Source organism: Bemisia tabaci, unplaced genomic scaffold (genome assembly GCF_918797505.1).
Source record: "Bemisia tabaci unplaced genomic scaffold, PGI_BMITA_v3".
In the NCBI taxonomy this organism is placed as follows: domain Eukaryota; kingdom Metazoa; phylum Arthropoda; class Insecta; order Hemiptera; family Aleyrodidae; genus Bemisia; species Bemisia tabaci.
Window position 1 is genome coordinate 126,948 of NW_027311751.1, and position 20,636 is coordinate 147,583.

General features: G+C 38.4%; 1 protein-coding gene across 3 annotated transcripts in view; it reads left to right on the forward strand.

Annotated features, from left to right (window-relative positions):
- LOC109039912 (ATP binding cassette subfamily D member Pmp70) overlaps positions 1–20,636 on the forward strand; it is a 135,093-nt gene that overhangs the window by 104,522 nt on the left and 9,935 nt on the right. The window contains exons 15-17 of one of the 3 annotated variants that reach the window (XR_002009771.2): positions 3,274–3,435; positions 13,063–13,153; positions 16,542–16,644. Coding sequence is in view for 2 of the 3 variants with exons in the window: in XM_019055638.2 (XP_018911183.1) it covers positions 3,274–3,435; positions 13,063–13,140 (240 nt within the window). In the remaining variant the exon portion in view is untranslated. Of the gene's footprint in view, positions 1–3,273; positions 3,436–13,062; positions 13,154–15,836; positions 16,516–16,541; positions 16,988–20,636 lie in introns of those variants that run through there. The other 2 variants (XM_019055638.2, XM_019055639.2) reach the window with 2 other exon arrangements.

Here is a 20,636-nt window from a genome sequence, read left to right on the forward strand (position 1 = left end):
AAAAGATAAGATCTCATTTTGTATACAAGAATAAAAGTTTGTTATGTCTGTTTGATTATGTGCTTTTTAATTTGACTCCAAAAAACTACTGGTCTTCTTTAGTTTTTTCGAGGCAAGAACAACATTAGGAAACCAAGACGTGTATAATTTTTTACAGAAACATGCATAGAATACATGTTGTAGGAGGTGCGAAATGAGTAAAAAAGAGCATGTATGTCCTGTAATTGCATTTGAGTATGTAAAAGGACACAATACGTATGAAGAAAGTTGACTTACCAGAGAGAAAATAACTAATCTGATTGATTTTTTTTGTTCTATGGAGAAAGGGCACTTCATTCGGCAGCTTTAATTATTTGTTTCAACTAATTAATTTTTTAACTTTTCATGCCAGATCCTATTGAATGCCTGAGCCACATTAAGGAAGACTGCATTGCGCATTTCTCCTTTTTCAAGTGCTTTTTAGGTAGATTTCTAAGAAATATCTACGTATTGCAAACGGTACGACCTCGTAATTTTCGCTCAAAGAGCATCGATCCTGAAGCCTTGAGTTGAAAAATGTAGGTGTTATATATATATATATGTAAAAGTGAATCTAACGTAGCCCAAAATAAATACACTGAAAACACATCTGGGGAAAGAAGGCTTACACATTCAAAATTGAAACCAAGACGTTTCGTCCAAATTCTTGGACATTTTCAGTCGATAAAATAAAGGTTAAAATACAGTCGTCTCTCAGACCAGAGTAGCAAGGCACTCATTTAGCCACTGTAGGCACCCATAGGCACTGTATTTTAACCTTTATTTTATCGATTGAAAATGTTATATATATATATAATTGAGATGTACAACCGTTACACACATAAATTGAGATATTTATTTCGCCAACGTTTCGGAGGCTCATTGCCTCCTTCATCAGGGCATGAGATGACACTAACATTACAAAAACAGACAACGAGGAACCGCGGACCGTTCTCCTCGTTGTCTGTTTTTGTAATGTTAGTGCCATCTCATGCCCTGATGAAGGAGGCAATGAGCCTCCGAAACGTTGGCGAAATAAATATCTAAATTTATATGTGTAACCGTTGTACATCTCATTTAAATCCATCCAAGTATATATATAAATACATATATATGTACAAATACATATATATGTACAAATGTGTATATATGTGTGTGTGTGTGTGTGTGTGTGTTTGCGAGCGATTGTATGGCAATGGTTATGGGGCCTCTGTACACGCTTCTTCTCCACCTTGTGGGGCCACGCAGCGTGGCCCCACAACCAAAATCGTGACAGAAAATGGCATTTATCGGCAAAAAAAAAGCCTGATAGGTCAGGTTAGGTTAAGTTAGGTTAGGTTAGGTTAGTTTTACAACAACACACAAGTCCAGTGGCCCCACAACTATTGTCGTACAAGACTGTGTGAGTGTGTGTGTGTATATATATATATGAGATCTAACGAACCTTTGCGACCGTTTTTTTCCGGAACCACCGATACGATCAGAACGAAACTAAGAATGGTTTTTCACTGTTATGAGGTCTACATTATGTTTCATTTTTGGTGAAAATCGACCCATCCCTTGGTTCAGTAAGGTCAAGGTCACTGGGGGATGATTTTCCGAATTCGTCCGATCTTAGTCGGTGATATCTCAAAAAACTTGTCTCGTCGTGGGTGGCCTTCAAAACAACCTATATTCACCTACCCTCTAAAACCACCCCTTATCCAGAAAATGTGAAGTTCAAAGGGGGATGAGTTTTTGAATTTGTCCGATCTTAGGAGGTGATACTTCAAAACACTGGTTTCGTCGTGACCCTCAAAACAACCTACATTCACTCACCCTCTAAAACCACTCTTTATCCTGAAAATATCAAGTTCTAGGGGGAAGATTTTCCGACCGGTCAGGCTCAATAGGCGCAACTGTTTTCATAGAAACGATTAGTCGAAATATACCTTTCGTTTCCACTGTGGCTGGAAAGCGTTTTTTTTTTCTATAAAATTTGTGGTTCGGGGAAATTGTTCCAATGTGCTGTATTTGCTTCGGAATCCAAACTGCTCATTAATTTTAAATGCTTCTTATCAATTATTTTCAAAAGTCTTTTAATATACAATTTTTTTAATAACTTGTCCGTAATAGGTATTAAAGATATGGGTGGATACGATGAGGGATCTGATGCTGGTTTGCCAAACTTAAGGATTATGTAATTTCTGCCTTCCTCCACTGTGAAGGAACATATTTTATTTTGATTACAGCGTAGAAAATTTTGACAAGTTTTTGTGAGGCCTTGGTAGGGAGCTATTTAAATATGATGCCTGAGATCATATCAAACCCAGGAGCTTTGCGTAAATTAATTTTAGTTTTAATCTCTCTGAAAATTTCATCTTGAGTAATAGGACTTATTTTATCTGTTTAAGAAATTAAGTTTTCTATGTCCTCATTTTTGCTAATTTTACTGTGCTTAACAGGATGCGGTTGAAACACATTTCCAAGATGAGAAGCCATTACATCTGCCTTTTCTTCATTATTGGTTGCCCAAGTTTTATTGCCTCTTTTTATAGGGAAACTTGCTTGCTCCGATCTTTTAAATGACCTAGTGGCTTTCCACGGAGTATATTCATTATTCTCTGTGAGCTCGGACTTCAAATGAATTTCTCAAATTTCTCATTTCGAAAAACTTTCAAGCGCTTTTATACAATTTTATTCAGTCCGTTGTACTCCTTTTTATCCTCAGTGAATTTTGTATGTAGTATTTTTCCCCTGACTGTGCGCCTCTGTGTAATCAGGTCTACTATCTCAGAAGGAAGTTTCAGTGGATTAGCTTTTGCAGTTATTAGACGCTGTGGGAGCACTGGATTTGGCTGCATCTTGAATTTGCAGGGATAGCTTCTCCATATCTTTAGCTAACTCATTTATATTTGTTATGGGGTTATCCGGGGTTGTTATGGCTCTATTTCACGGGCTAATTTTTCTCGGATTTTGAGCCAGTCAGTCAGCACTGAGACCTAACACGAGGGCCTTCTAGTCAAAATTGGATGAATGTTAATACAGAGAGTAATAGGATCATGGTCTTTATTCCTTTCAATTACAGATGAGGCCAGTGAAAAACTTAGCTTTATCTGAATATGACTAATTGATAAACCAACTTATTTCACCACTCACTGAGATTTCACTGTGCCTGAACCTTCCCATAATTTTAATTTACATCAGTAGTGAAGGATATTTGACATTACTTATCAATACTAATTGTTAGTATACATTCTCAATAATTCTTTTCAGATGGCTAGACTGTTCTACCACTCGCCTCAATTTGCCATTCTGGATGAATGTACAAGTGCAGTTAGTGTTGATGTTGAGGGTTCTATGTACCAATATTGTCGAGAGGTTGGCATCACGCTTTTCACAGTCTCACACAGACGCTCTTTATGGAAACATCATGAGGTATCTTTTATTCTGTCTTCTTGTCTTATGCAAACCCTTCAACTGCGTTTATCCTTTTAGCAATGTCCAAATACTATTGATTTAATTAATACTATTATTAATACCCAACTAAGGTAACTTTTCATGAAAAATACGATACTTTAGGCTTGAGAAGACCAGGAAGAACCCCAGGACTGTGCAGGGAGGGGGCGCACCGCACAGACCTCTTTTTCGACAGAATGGGGATATTTTTGCTATCCTGCATTTGTAGTACAAAATATTGCTGAGAAAACAGTTCTGAGAGAAATAAATTTTATAGTTTTCAAATTTAAAAGAACAGTCAACTCCAATATAATGTGTTGATATGATGCATCATTGGTCAATGTATTATGTTGATTAAAAACCGAGAGCTCATGAATAGTTCACTTAACCGGAATAATATAAATTGGCCACCTACCTCGTTCGATGGAGATTTTGGTCAGGAAAAAGAAATTGGAGGTCTGGCGAGACAAATCGGTTGCTTCAGGGTCCCTTGATCGGTTCTTTCAAAAAAATTTGCTTGACTTTCAACCGGCAACATATACACTCGTGTTTGGGCTTCTTTTACCCATCATGTCATCCCGAAAGAGATTCATTCGGTGGCGGCTGAAATCGGTTGAAAAATGGCTGCTTTAACGAACTTTCTCCAATAATTCTTGATTAATTAAGAATATCCGTATATATCTAAAGTGGCCCAGACGTATCTTACCAGGCCTTTTTCCAAGAAAAACTTGTTTTGGGGTTTCGAAAAGTGGTTAAGTAGAATGGGGAATCGGTGGAAAAGAATACAAATTTTATATTTCTAGGACTCCCCACGCCCCTTCAGGAGGTTTTTTTTTTGGGGGGGGAGGGCATCCAGGCATCTAAGAATTGTGTTGAAAAGTGGTTAGTTCAATTCAAAAATGGAATCCACGCAAAAGTTCAGTAAGTAGATAGTAAAAAATTATTGTGTCTCTCAATTTCCAATCAAATTAGAGACCATCCAAAGGGCGGGGGGGGGGGGAGGCTGGCGCTGCCGTTTTAAAGCTCCCCGCAATTAACGCCAGTTTTCCTCTCAATAAACGTAATATCTCTTGAAAAGTTCCAATTCGGAGCGATTGTAAGGTAACTTTTCATGTATTTCAGGTTTAAGAGTCTATAGAGGGTTCCCCAGGGCCATGTGGGGAGGGAGCGCATTGCGCAGGCCCCCTCCGTCCTCTCCATATCAAAAGCCTATTCTTACCTTTTTTTTTTTTTGGATGAGGGGAAAAATTTGCTCCACTGCCCCTGTCATGAGGGTCGCCGAAACGCCCCTCATGACAGGGGCCCACCGAAGACCGGGACAGCAGTGGCCATCAGCTGGTGAACAGCCGTCGAAGCGACCCCTAATTGACCCGACCACTGTGAGATGGAAGAACCTGGTCTGCCTAACCTTACTGTTCAAGAGAAACAGGCATGTTGAGGTTGAAGATTCCCAAAGGGCTTTCCACAGTACAGTTTGTCGTAATTCCAGAAGTTTTGAAAAGTCCTGCTCCACTGGGTTTTCCTGTTGAATGTTGATGCTTTGCATCAGTATCATCCACGAAAAATTTGAACTTGATTCGACAGTTTTTGGACCTACCGGTAGAGCGGTGAAAATTGCCGAAAATGAAGATTCTTTGCAATCCTCTCTCCTCCCAAAAATCTCTCTACACAATCGGAAGGACTACAAAGTATCTTTCATATTTTTCTATGTATACATGAAGTCTCTCCTACAACGCCTTCTGGCGTTCTGCAAAACCCAAACACCACATATGCCTCTCTTCTTATGGGTTATCGGGCAACTGACACTGCAACATCCCTTTGTCAACACCCTGCCGCCATCCCTTAACGGGACGTCCCCGTCGCCTCTTCCCAGGTGATACCCAATCCAGAACGTGTTTGGGCAGCCTCTCCTCCGACATTTTTTGCACATATCCATTCCTGCATAACTAACTGAACATGACGACGTGCACAATATCTCTTTTAACCTTCATCATCTGGCGAATTCTGTCATTCAGACACGGTCCCATCTCCAGATTCCGGCAAATAGCTGCTAAAAATCCATTTCAGTTGCCCTTAACCATTCTTGCGTTCTCTTCATCAAAGACCACACTTCACTTCCGTAGAGGACGATACTTTTCACGATGGCGTCATATATTCTTGCCTGTTTATGTTTATATGTACATAAATGTTTGTCTTTGAAATGCTCTGATCCCATTTTTTGTTGCATAATCATCACCAGCCCCAGGCCCAAAACCCCTTGTTCCAAGATTATGTAACATCGCCTCCGAGAGATTGGACTCTATGCTCACCTACCCTAAGTTTGCTTGCTCATCACATCTGATTTGTGACTTTTCCCTACGTTGCCAAATTTTCGAGAAAAATCGTCCTGAAGCGCCAAAAATTGGATTAATCATCATGTCGATGGTTCGAGAAAATGAATTATGACTTTCATGTGGATCGTGGGACACTTTCCCCACGCAGTTTCTGTTGTTTGGTATATTTGGCTTGTAGAAAGCATCTTGAGAACCAAGGATCATCTCGAGGTTACAGGAATAAAGGAATGAACTGGAGTGAAGGATAAGGTAAAAGCACCTTGAGGGTCCGTTTTGTCACGTTCATCTGAGCCATTACATGTTCCGTGAGACGCATTGCAATTATCCATTTTCGATACGTTATTTGTAGTGAAAGAAACCTTAAAATTCACTTCCTGGAACCTTCGACATGATTTTTAATCCAATTTTTGGCATTTTTGGCGCTTCAGGACGATTTTTCTCGAAAATTTGGCAACATAGGGAAAAGTTTCAAATCAGATATTTATGTATTTTTTTATGTTCCTTATGTTCCTTCCAAAAATGTACATGGTTTTTAGATTAAATTAAGTTTCACACATATAAACTTGAAAAAATCCCTAAAAATTGGTCAAAATTGGCAACAATGGACCGTTCGGCCTTTTAAAATTTACAGGAAGCAATTTTATGGGCAGATATGAAAATTATGTAGAAAAATACATATAGTACACACCCATAGAGGGTGACTAAAGTCGAAATAACATTCAAAAGAGCTACCTTCAAGTCAAAAAAGGCCGCTAAAATCGACATCCCGGTCAATTGTCACATCGTGGGAATCCAGGTACATCTATAATTTTTTGATATGTTGTATATATAGGTAAGAGCTGTTGTGTACGTCAATATGAAAGTTGTACCCGACTTTCTGGAACCTTAAGCGAGGCAATTAATCGAATTTTGGCCATTTTTGGCTCTTTGGGACAATTTTTGGCTCTTTGGGACGATTTTTATCAAAAATTGGCAACGTAGTAAAAAGTTGTACCGAACATTTTTTATTCATTTTTTGGCGTTCTTTTCAAAAACGTACAAGGTTCTTAGTTTGAATTGATTTCTGCTTGTGTAAAATTGAAAAAACCCCTAAAAATGGGCCAAAAAACGGCAATAATGGGCCATAAGGCCCCTTTAAATTTATCGAAGGCCTTTAAAAAGGCCAGAAACGGAAAGTACGCCAAAAAATACTTAGGCATCATCTGCTGAAAGAGTGATAACAGTCGAAGAAATCGACGAAAATAACTATTTTTTGATGCCAAGATTCTGGGTTTGAGGCGTTGTTGCACCTTTGCATGGGCTCCGTTCGGTAAAATATTTGGCATAAAGTCTACCTAAGACAAGTACTTTGAAAATATGAAACATTCAGCAAAATCCAGGTGGGGCCGGAAAAGGCCCAAGACGATACTCCTCCTTATAAAATCACTTTCAAACACTTTTTTATGTATGAAGCAAAGTTTTCAGGAAGGGTAAGGCTGGTGAAACGATTGAAATGAACCAAAAGTTAGTCAATGCTGAGTCATTTAACAAAATTGAACAAGAAACTAAACCGTTTGTAACTTTTACAACAAAAACAAGGAAAAATTCTAAAATTAGTTAAAAATTCAACAAGTCTGGTGAGACGGTCCCGATACGTATAATTAGGGTGTCAGCTACAGCCCATGGCCGGTGGGCGGGCAGTTATCGCAAGTGGGTTCGAATCTTCACGGTGTCCTGCCGCGCCGGCCGGAGAAAACAGTGGATTCTCACATCCGCTGTTTTTACAAATGACATGTTTTTCAGTCCATATCTCGCCGAAAAATTACGCTGGAAGTCTGAAAATTTGCACAGGCATTATTAAGGGTTCCAGAATTCGAAAAAAGCGTTTGCCCTAAAAATGGCGGATGTCAGCGACCGCCATTGTTACATACATGTCCTCATATATTTATATGTGTATATTTATAGCTGGGATGTAACGAACCTTTGCGACCGTTTTTTTCCGGCACTACCGATACGATCAAAACGAAACTAAGAATGGTTCTTCACTGCTATGAGGTCTACATCATGTTTCATTTTTGGTGAAAATCGACCCATCCCTTAGTTCAGTAACGTCAAGGTCACTGGGGGATGATTTTCCGAATTCGTCCGATCATAGTCGGTGATACCTCAAAAAACTCGTCTCGTCGTGGCGTTCAAGACAACCTATATTCCTCTAAAACCACCCCTTATCCAGAAAATCTGAAGTCCAAAAGGAGATGAGTTTTCGAACTAGTCCGATCTTAGTCGGTGATACTTGATACTTCAAAACACTGGTTTCGTCGTGACCTTCAAAATAACCTACATTCACTCACCCTCTAAAACTGCCCTTTATCCTGAAAGTCTCAAGTTAAAGGGGGACCATATGGACAGCTTTATGCAATAAGGAACTAGGGTCAAATTTTCGATTTTCCTTTTATGATGAATTCCTTATCAGGAGGGTATTTACTTACTATTGAGAAAAAGAAAATCCTCAAAAACAATTTTTATCCCGCTTCAGCGACCCCGCAAAAATTTGCCGTCGCAGGATCACGCGAAGTTCATTTTGCAATTGGGACCTATACTATGGTTCCCTATTGCGTAATGCGAAACTCGGATTTCCCATTTTGCAAATCGGAACTATAGACAGGACGGCATAATGCTTTCTCGGCATTCTCGGCTCCTGTTCGACCGATCTTGCTGACTTTTGGTACCGGGGGGTATTTTTCGACAGGAAACTCGAATTTCTGGTCAAATTTTGAAAATTCAGAAATCCAAGATGGCGGGTGTGGCCTAAAATGCTATCTCGGCTCCTGTTCGATGGATCTTGCTGATTTTTGGTATCCGGGGGTATTTTTCGACGGGAAACTCGAATTTCTGGTCAAATTTTGAAAATCCAAAAATCCAAGATGGCGGATGTGGCCTAAAATGCTATCTCGGCTCCTGTTCGATGGATCCTGTTGATTTTTGGTAACCGGGGGTATTTTTCGACGGGAAACTTGAATTTCTGGTCAAATTTTGAAAATCCAAAAATCCAAGATGGCGGATGTGGCCTAAAATGCTATCCCGGCTCTTGTTTGATCGATCTTGCTGATTTTTGGTACCAGGAGGTACCGTAATAGCACACCTAATCTTAGAGATGTTTTTAAAACGTGTCAATGACACCAAGCCTCATTTCTGAAATGTTTCACGTGATACTTTAAAAACCCGAATGAAGTGTCAAACACGAAGCCACTCTGTGTTCAACACATTCCCATGTCACCACATTTTATGTGTCTGTGAAACATTTGCAGATTGTGTCACCGAAATGTTTCGAATTCATTTTTTACATATTTCAATGACACAATGGGCAAAGGTCTCCGTTGGCAGTGCATTTTTGACACATTTCTGACACATTTGTAAAACAATGAGCCTTTAACTCAGATTTTCCTCTGATTTTCTAAATGTTTATGACACATTTTCGGTATAATCACTACAGTCCATGTAGTGTTAAACACGAGCCCACTCTGTGTTGAATACATCCGCATGTCACTACTTCTTAACCGTAAAAAAATTTTCAGACATCTGTTTTAGCAAACGTCGTGGAGGCATTATAGCTATCAAATCAAGTGCCTGGGCGGCCTGATTACAGACTATGCCTAAGGAGAGTATGGAACTATGGGTTCACTCCATCAGTATTAAGCTATCAGAGGGATTAGGACGTCCTCACTTTAGAAAAGTATACGCAAAGCATGATGTACGGTTTCAATATTTTAGATAATCCATAACTTATAAGCTCTTATGGAGATAAATGCGATACATACCAAGAATTTAAAACTATTTTTAACTCTGCATAATTAAATAGCCAAAAAGTAAACCTTGAGACAAAAAAATAAACCAAAATTTGGTAAAATTGGAAAATGAAACGTCAACGCTCTCTGGTGGGTTCAGTTTGATCTGGGAAAATTTTTAGAAAGGTCTGAGAAATGTTTTCAACTTGTGTTCACCAGGTTTTAATGACAATCAAAGCACTGTTTTGTTTAACTGATATATTCCTGACACATTTCTGAAATAAATTTCCTTACCCTTATGCGTTTAAATTAATTTTATAAATGGTTATGACGTACGATCGCCGCGGATCAATTAAATGAGAGTGATACGAGTATTTCAACTGGAGAGCAATGAGGGAAATCCGTACACGAAAACCTGAGGGCGTTTCAAATACCATTCCGTCACGTTTCATACATAGATTCAACATATAGCTGTACCTTATCAGATTAAAAATACGAAATATCTGCCAGTTGTTTCTGAAACATGTTTTTGAAGGATCTTGGAAACGTTGCTACTTAAATTGTGTCAGAAATATGTCAGGTTTATTTCTCAGAAACTTCGAACTTCCAAGAATTTCTGCAGCAACGTTTTAAATATGTTTTAGAAATGTTTCCAAAATATTTAGTTGATCTCCTTTCCCAACATATCGTACACAAATCAATAATATGAATCTGTGCCTGGGTCGTTAAAAAAGAAATTGACACAATTACAAATTTTTTCCGATAGATGTCAATAAAGGTTCATTGATTTTCATATAAATTGTGGCAGAAATGTTCCGTAAATATGTTTCAATCATAGGCTTAGCTGTGGCAATGGTTTTGAAATGTTTTTGAAACCTTTCTGATATAGTTTATTGAACGGACTGCAATATATTGACAACACATAGCTGACACAATTCTTACACATTTTTCGGGTGGGTTATTTATGCCTTTTTGAAATAAGTTTGAAACGTTTCCAACTTATTTTTAAAAAAGTTTGAATGACCGCAATTAGAAACATTTTCGATTTGTTTTCAATACGTTTCAAAGACACGGCCAACTTGCCCATTTCATGTATTCGTTTTGAAAATTTGTTGGAAACATATGTCAATGACTGATCCGAGATTGACGTAATTTGAAACATTTTAAAAACATTCCATTGTGTAACAGTGCTACTAGGGATTTTGAACGGGAAACTCGAATTTCTGGTCAAATTTTGAAAATTTGAAAATCCAAGATGGCGGATGTGGCCTAAAATGCTATCTCGGGCTGCTCGACCTATCGTGGTGAATCTTGGTTGCATAGGGGGTATTTTTGGCCGGGAAACTCAAATTCCTAGCCGAGTTTCGAAAAATTGAAATTTTTCAAATTTTGACATTGAGCTTGTTCAGTGATTTTTGATTTTTGCGTTTTTTGAAGTATTTACTACGCATAAGCCACAATAATTTTCTCCGATATTTTTCGCATTTCAATCCACGAAAAACAAGTTTGAGGTTGCGTCTTCTGAGCTCCCCTTTAAACGTGTGTCCGAGGAATGAAAGATCCCCCAGGGGATACTTACTCAAGTAAGGTCATTTTCGGCCACATCCACCATCTCGGATTTTCGAATTTTCAAAATTCGATCAGAAATTCGAGTTTCCCATCCAAAAATACTACCTGGTACCAAGATTCACCGCGATAGATGGAGCACGAGCCGGGATAGCATTTTAGGCCACATCCGCCATCTTGGATTTTTAAATTTTCAAAATTTGACCAGAAATTCGAGTTTCCCGTCGAAAAATACCCCCCGGTACCAAAAATCAGCAAGATCCATCGAACAGGAGCCGAGATAGCATTATAGGCCACATCCTTAATCTTGGATTTTCGAATTTTCAAAATTTCACGATTCACGGGTTTGTTGACCTATTCAAGGGTTTATCGATCAATTCACGGATTTTTCGAACGAATCACGGGGTTGTCAATCGATTCACGGATTTGCGGATCGATTCGCTGGTTTTTGATCGATTCACGGTCGTCAATCGAATCAGTGCCGATCAAATCACGTCAATCGGTTCATGTTCTAACTTTTCGATCGATTCATGTCGGTCATGTCGGAATCATAACACCGGTTTTTCAATAATTTGTCGATCGAGTCGGTGTCGATCGATTCATGCTTTCATTTTTTGATCGATTCATGTCAATCAAATCTATAAACCCTCCCGTCCAAATTGCATGTTAATATTTGCCACCATTCTCGAAATATTAGCAAGTCGGTAGGTATCCATATTTTTGGCACACCCTGTTTTTTGTGGAATATCTTTCCGCAGGGACAATGCACCTCCCCCCTTCCTCGTATGATGGAAGGAAGGGGTGTTTTCTCTGTTGGGGTTAACCCTCCAGTTTGTAATAGTGACACTAGGGTCGTCTTCCTTATGCAGTCAGCGCTAAAACAATCTATAGTTCCTAATTGCAAAATGAGCTTCCTCGGATTCTTCATTTTGCAATAAGGAACTACAGCCTTTTTTTGTAATTATTGGCAACAGTGTGATGTTTTTGACGAATCTGTCAACACAGGGTGTTAAAGGAACTCCATAGCTATAAAATGAACCATCAAACCGCAACATTGATCGTTTTGATGAAAAACGCCAATGGTTTTTGCAAAAGTTGCTCTCCTGAAAACCTACCGTTCTGCCTATAGTTCCGAATTGCAAAATGCTATCCATATGAATCTCAAACAAAGTAACCGACATGACCTCCAATTGACCAACAAAATCATACCGCCAACGCGTCGCCGCCGTGTATCTTTCCACTACGCATTCCGCCGCCATATTGATCGTGACGTGTACATGCGGAACCTACGAGCGCGCAGTTCAAACGCCGTTTTAGGCCACCCTAATTTTTGGCACTTTCGAATAAACTTTTCTCCCGTTTGCAGTCATCAAAAAAATTCAGGAAAAAAACTGTAAGCTTAGGTCACTTACTACTTTCGAATGACACAATTAAAAAAAAATGACTTAACTGACTCATTTTAGACGATTTTTCGTCCAAACCGGACCTCGACATCTTTCTTTGTTCGAGAGCTATCGAGGTTCATAGGTCTTGACTTCCACCCCCCTTTTTTTGAGGGTCTTAAAATTTGGGAAAAGAAGCGCCCAAGTATGAGTAATCAACAGTCAAAGTTTGAAAAAATTCCAGAGGGGGCAGGGGGCGCAAAAAGCCGTTTTCGCATCAAGCTTTTCATATTATTCCGGTCAAATGAATCTTCATCAGCTCTCAGGTCTTTAATCAACGCAATATATTGACCAATAATGCATTAAGTCAACACATTATTTTTGAGTTGACTGTTCTTCTAAGTTTGAAAACTGTTAAATTTATTTTTCTCATAACTGTCTTCTCAGCAATATTTTGTACTGTAAATGCAGGATAGCAGAAATATCCCCTTTCAATCGAAAAAATAATGAATATCTGAGTAATATATAATGCATATCATGCTTTCTTTCCGACTTTTTCAGTATTACTTACAAATGGATGGGCGTGGATCATTTGATTTCAAACCTATTGAAGAAGATACTGAAAAATTTGGGTCATGAAATCATTGTATCGGTAAGCCTAATCTATTTTCTTTCAATTAAATGGAGTTGACTCCGGTGTAGTGATAATCCCTATAAGTTAGGAACCTTAGCAAGTGAGCAAGATTGGCCGGTTCTGTTGGGCCTGGGGTATGGGAGCACATTTTTTTTGGAAGGCCACGCTCTCTACTTCATAAAGGCTTACCTTCATACGAAGATGTGTTGCAATTGAATTTTTTTAAATGAGATACTCTGCGAAATTCATCAAACTTTCAAGAACCTTCTTTCAAGGATATCGCTCTTGAAGTTAAGCAAGATATAAAGAGTGTGCGGAAAAAAGTTTCTCTACGTGTTGTGTCAGACGGAAGAGTTTTTAATGTGCTGCAGTCCTATCATTTGAAATATGCAGAAGTTGTGGAATACGTTTGCAAGTATTCAAAATCTAGTGATGTTCAAAATTGTGCGACGAGGTGTCCAAGTTATTCAGCATTTATCTTTGTAAGCGTAAAGATTTAAAGAAATGCACCTGTCCTAAAGAGAAAAAAAAATCCTCCCAGTGAACATCAGTTTTTTTAGTTCTTTTAAAGAGGAAAAAATGTTTTGATGTAAGAACCACCAAAGCATTTCAGGCTACAGCGAGTAGAAAATTCAGGTCTTGCACTATGAAAAAAGAAAGAGATTCTCCCTCAAAACTTGATTCACCTACTCTTAGTTCTTCCCCCATTGGTACACCAACAGACTTCAATTTTAAATGACAAGAACCTACTAAACTTTGGTTCAAATTAAAAAAGTATGGTGCTGTATGTGACAAAAGTGGTGTTAGGGATCAGTCAAGAGCCAGGCTCGTGCCGACAATTTTAGCAGATTTTCAGGCTGAATTTGATTGTAATGAAACCGTTGGCGTTAATAAATGGAAAGTGCATAGAAAGAGAATTTGGTTAAGGGATAAACTTTGCACTGACAACTGTGGCGAGAACTCGAATAGAATCAGATAAGAATCTTCCAATAAAAGACTTGGCCTTTTGTTTGTCTGCCTGGATTACAATATTTTTGGCATGGGAACGGAGTTCCCCTGTCTTTACAATCGTTCCGTTGCTATCGCTATGGGATTCCCTATGCCTCTGCGACCTTGAGCGTTTCGCCCAGTCTTCGATTTTTGGTTGATTTTCCGATGTATCAAAAACCGTTGTATTTTTTAGCCAATCATGTCTCTACGTCAAGTTGTGTTGATTTCTAAAATTCGCTTTCAGCGAGTTTTTTTCCACCTTGAGATGTCGTGTCTGACTGGTAAATCTGCGCAGAACCACGAAGTTTCGATTTTGGGCAAATTCTTTTTTTTGGGAGGTTCCGATTGGTTATTTTTCGCCATCAGTTTTCTGTTCGTTGGTGCAAAAGATCGCCTACCTCGTTGCTCTTGAGAAGCCGCCATTATCCCACCTCAAATTTTAAACATAGATATAAAGAAATAATAACCATCGTACAAGGTGGAAAATTGCTCTGGAGGACCCGTTACGGATATATGAGCCAAAATCAGAACTCGATTGATGGATTTAATCCATGAATACAGAAATATTGCCTCAGTTTACTTAATCAGTTACTACTACTCAGTTTTCCTCGCTGATTTCAAATTGCCCTAACTCGGTCAATTTTTATCCGATTGAGCTGATCTTGGTTTTAATCGATAGGTATTGAGTTGATCTTTAAAATGAGATCAAGATCATGTCTGTATCTATCTTACTTTCGAAGTTACAGAACAAGTCCCGGTGCTTTTGGGACACCTTATGTATACTTTACGCCGAAAAAGCGAACCTGAAACTTAAATGCGTTAACTTCCGAAAACCATATATAATCCAACGAAAATAAATAATTGGTACAAAACAGCTTTCTTGTATGCAAAGAAAATAATTAAAAATGTTAAAAAAGAGATGTCAACACAAAATTACATAGCCCCTTCAATTCAGAAGTTACTACAAACGAACTGTACCTTAACATTTTCATATCCCAGAAGCTAACGTTCCCATGACGAATATTGCTATCGCTAGCGATTGCAAAATCCAACTTGTTAGTTCATTCCACCTGAATGAAGAAGGTGTCAAAAATTTGAATACAAAACCCCATTCAAAGAGACAGTAGGACTCACATACCAAACTTCCCTGATCCCACGTTCACCAGTGGCTCGGCTTCCGGCTCTCCTGCCCTGCACTGAGCTGCTCGGAGGAAATCATTTTTCAACGGTCAGCGTAGACCTCCCTACCATCTACTTCTCCAACATGTGAGTCGACAAATGTAATTATGCGCAAAACCGTACCTATTCAAAGAGCTACAGAGCACAGAGGTGGTGATGTTAGAGGGTTCTTTCTTTGACTTGGCCTTCCTGACTCGACTATTGAAGGGATGGCAGGCAGGGAAAACCCGAGTGCACCAAGGCAAGGTGGAGATGACCGTGCCCTTACATCAGGTTGCCTCTTCGGCAATGAGGAGATTCGCCTTTCAGTTTTATGGCTATTGGTTATTAACTATTGAGAAACCAAACCTGAGACTAGGCTAGAATTAAACAGCAGCTAAAAGCATTTAAGGATGTACGCACAACTCAAAACGTAAACAAATCGGGATACGCCCTTACGTCAAAGGGTGAAATATTAATGATTCTAAAATGCGTAAGAAGATTTCATATCAAACTGGTTGAAGCATTGGTTTTTTTTTACTCTTTTTTATAGCAAAGTTCCATAACGAGCCAACCCAGTGTAGAGCCGGTGTCTGGGTGTGTAAGTAGAGGGAGGAAATACATAACGGGTGGCCAAAGAGGAGGGAGAAGCTCTACGAATAATGAAATCTGCATAATGGAGTCATCTAAAAAAGCGTTGCAATGAGTTGTTTTTTTCTCCCTTTTTTTGGTTCAGTTTTTGTTCTTGCATCTATCTATCTTCTGACAAGATGGCAATAATCAGGGAAAACCTGGAATTGTCATGTCGTTTTTAAAAACCTGGAAAAGTTGCACTTGGCATTTTGCCGGAGGCTCAGTCCAGCAAAAGCATTTTATCACTCAAAGGGGAACAACGTGAAGCAGCTGCGAGGTTAGCTGTTTACTATCTTTACCAAATATTCGAAAATATTCTACCATAATTACAACATATGATTGAAACAGCTCGATGTTCACCTTTCCAAAAATATTCAAGGGTTCTTTTTTTTCTATCTCCTGAAATCAGAGAAAAGTTAAGGAATGTTGCCGGAATTAGTCTAGGAACTTTTTTTTTTTAAAAAAAAAGTCCAGGAAGATTAGATAAAAATCTCAAAATTTTGAATTTTGGTCTCAGTTGCAAGCCTGTTCGTAGCGTCCAGCACTAAGCTTGTGACTCTCTTCAATGTAACTGTAGAGTCACATTGTTTAACCTAATTTTTCCAATTTTCTTCTTACTGTTCAGGGGACACTGGATTTCGTATTGTGATCATGGTATACTGGTAAAAAGTTCGATTTGACATGGGGAAACTGAGCTGCTGCTAAAAGAATTTTTGACAATCTATCAGGTAGTTTTCTATGCAACCCGAGTTTGAATGAGACTATCTGTACCTTTTTTTCAACCCTGGAAGTGCTGTAAAGAGACTAACCAAATTTGCTCCTTGTTTTTGTTCTGAAGTTCTCAAGAGAAAATTTTTTTGAGATTTATTAATGCACACGCTATGAAAAGAGGTCTGCATGCATTTGTTCACAAGTATTATCTGAAAGCGAGCAAAATTTATTAACTGCACGGTACTTTTCGCACAGGATTTTTTGCTGACATAGCAGATCTTCACTTCAAGTTGAACTGAGGAAGTAAATCAAATTATCAATGAATAAATATAAGCCCAGTAATATTAAACTTGAAGAAAATTTTTTTGCCCAAAACCTCTAATTAAGAACAAAGAAATGAGACAACAGGAAGGGCTACTGTAAGCAATAGGTCTATGTGTTGAGAAGGAGTAATGGAAAGAGGGTTGATATCTCAATGCAAACTGCCGAGTCTTATCAGTCGGCCGGCAGTCGCTTGCAGTGTATGAGATATACAAGATTTGTTAAGAAAGTGGTCCAAGGCCAGAAATGCTGTATTTGTGAACGGCATATCTTTCACTGAACGAAAACGGCTTCACTTTATGCAGAACACAAATGTACTTTTATGAATAAAAAGGTATTGAAACAGTTTGATGAAGATCATTCACTGTTTTTCACAGCCTTCTCCAGTATGAGTGAGACCAACATAGAACAAATCCATATCGTTCAGGCTGTAGATAGCATATGGGAGATGTATGAGAGCTTGAAGCAGAGAAATGATAGCACATGGACCATATCCGTCAATGAAAAGGATATTTTTGACTTCCATTGGCAATGCCCTTACTTCATGAAATAATCCATTTTTCAGCATACTTTGGGAAAGTAAGTTCGTCTCAAGTTAGTGAGATCACCATTTGCTTTGGGTCAAGGGGGGAAAAGAGGGCTCAGAAGCAAAACAAGCATTGATGATGGATTGAGATACTTCCTTCGTAATGTTGAACAATTTGACAAGCTTCCTAAATTTTTAAATTGTTTGGATGTTTTCTCAGCATTCTTGCCATTTATATTTGTACGCTGGTTTCTACATGTAAGAAGATTATTTTTTGTGCTGTACTTTATTCACTGAATACCAATGATTCCTTTTGCTCAAAACTTTCCTTTTTCGGGCAAACTATTTTCTTTGCAGTAACTTCTATCGCCATTCTGTGAATTATTGCAATGTTAAAGAAATAATCTTTCGATTTTGTGAAAAACATAATTTTTGTGCGAATTTAGAGGTTTTTTGAGTGCCTATCAATGCAACTAGTTTCTTTAATTCATTTCCTTATTTAATACGTACATTTTTAAGTTCTCAAATTGTGTATTGTAAATTTATTGTAAGTTCTCGAATGTTAAATCGGGGTCATGTTGACCTGTGCTGGTTTTTGGAGAAAATTTTTTATTCTAGATCCAATGGAAGTTGGATTACTGTTTGTTTTGATTAGAATGTAATTGATTATTTCATTATTAACAAGTATTAAAAAATTTAATGAAACATAATTAAGGGCAAATAGTGGATATCACTCGTATTTCAAAATTGTTTCAACGTGGCGGTCGGCTCAAGTTCAAAACGGCCAAAAAAATAGTTATCTTGTTGATCTATACACGGATTTATTTCAAACTATGTATTCAAGAGTTTTTTAGAGTTTTACAAAATATCCGATTCTTTCCAAGATCTAATGAGAAATCAACATAGATCTCTTAGCATGACCATTGACTAAGTACACTTAGTATTCCAATGCATCTGCCTGAGCTGAACACTTTTCCCCATCAGTCTTACACTGATACTCATTAGAGTCCAAATCTCTGAATCCGGTGAAAATGTTTGGAATTTTTTGGCCTTGATTTCCCTGCAGAAAAGTGTGGACCCAGCACTATTTTACTATTCTGTCACGTACAGTTTGGGACACATTTTTAGTGTTTTTTCCTTGTCCGCTCATAGGTAGATAAAATACCCTTTCTTGGCCATTTTGAACTGAAACCTTCAGCCATCTTGAAACTGTTTGAGTTAATGATTAAAAATTTGCGCTGACAAGCTCATTTTTACGCATATGATGTATCATTAAAAAATCGGGTTGCTATTTTAAAGAAAAGGAAAGTAAGGTTAGGGCCAGTGCTGCCCATAGAGGACCCTCCGAAGTGTTAGGGAGGTGTTAAGTAGCTTTATTTGACTTAGGAACACCCCCAAATGTTTCAAGTTGACTGTTCAATTCACAAAGTAATTATTAGGATTGTGTGGGATTATTTCATCAGCCGTAATAACATGCTACAAAGGCTGTCCCAAAAGTACTGCACACTTCCCTTTTTTGAGAAAATGGTAAGAGCTATTGACATGCGGTTTAGACAAGGCTCTAAATTGAATCCTTAGCTTGAAAACAAGAACAGGTCTCTAACTTAAAAATTGCCAAAGTTATATTACTTCAAAGTTGATGTGTAAAAATTGGCTGTAGCGTTCTAGCAGCTTTTCTTAATAAAAAATCTTAAAGCGCGGAACGCAAAAGATCAAACTCTTTCCGGATAAACATTACTATATGAGGACTTATCTGTAACAATAGCGGATGTCGAGTTTTCACATTGTGAGAAAATCGCGTTTGAAGTTTTTGAAGCTTTGAACTTTTCCGCCCGTAAAACCGAGAGGATTCTTATAAAGATTTTCATGAAGAGCAACTCTTCCGGTTAAAACCACACGTTTTACAATGTATGTAAGTGAAAAATTGAAGGAGTAACAGTGATTTGAAAAAAATGTGACATCCGCAAACACTTTTTTATGCATGAAGCAAAGTTTTCAGGAAGGGTAAGGCTGGTGAAACGATTGAAATGAACCAAAAGTTAGTCAATGCTGAGTCATTTAACAAAATTGAACAAGAAACTAAACCGTTTGTAACTTTTACAACAAAAACAAGGAAAAATTCTAAAATTAGTTAAAAATTCAACAAGTCTGGTGAGACGGTCCCGATACGTATAATTAGGGTGTCAGCTACAGCCCATGGCCGGTGGGCGGGCAGTTATCGCAAGTGGGTTCGAATCTTCACGGTGTCCTGCCGCGCCGGCCGGAGAAAACAGTGGATTCTCACATCCGCTGTTTTTACAAATAACATGTTTTTCAGTCCATATCTCGCCGAAAAATTGTGCTGGAAGTCTGAAACTTTGCACAGGCATTCTTGGAGGCTCTAGATTTCGAAAAAAGCGTTTGCCCTAAAAATGGCGGATGTCAGCGACCGCCATTGTTACATATATGTCCTCATATACTCTTGCAGCAACTCCAGTGACACATCATAGAGAAGCGTCCGGAAATTTGCAAAACCTGACTTCTGCATCAGGATAATGTGCGATTGCACATGGCGAAGTTTACGCAAGAATTCATGGAGCAAAAGAGTATTGTGTGCCTCCCACACCCTGCGCGCAACCAAGACCTGGCTCTGGGCGATTTTCGGCTGTTTCCAGAACTTAAGAAAAATTTAAGAGGCAGAAGATTTAACTCAATTGAAAAAATTCAGTCTGTTGTTTAGACTTCCTTAAATCCATCCCTCAACAAGAATTTGAGAGAACATTTCTTGTCAAGTGGAGAGAACAACTGGAACTTTGCGTCAAAAATGAAGGCAAATACTTTGAAAAGGTCAGTTGTTGACTTATCAGACGAAGAGAATTAAATTTCCAAAGTTCAGTAAGTTTTATTGTTTACTTTTTTCAATAAATGGCCTTTCTACTCTTGTAGCTTCTCTCGTCTACTTTTTTATTAAAAAAAGGGGTCGGAAAAACGCCAGGGCCAATTTTTACACGTCAACTTTGAAGTGATATAACTTAAGCAATTTTTAAGTTAGAGACCTGCAATTGGTCTTGTTTTCAAGCTAAGGATTCAATTTAGAGCCCTGTCTAATTCGCATGTCGATAGCTTTAACTGTTTTCTCACGAAAAGGAAGTGTGCAGTACTTTTGGGACTTATCAGGTATTT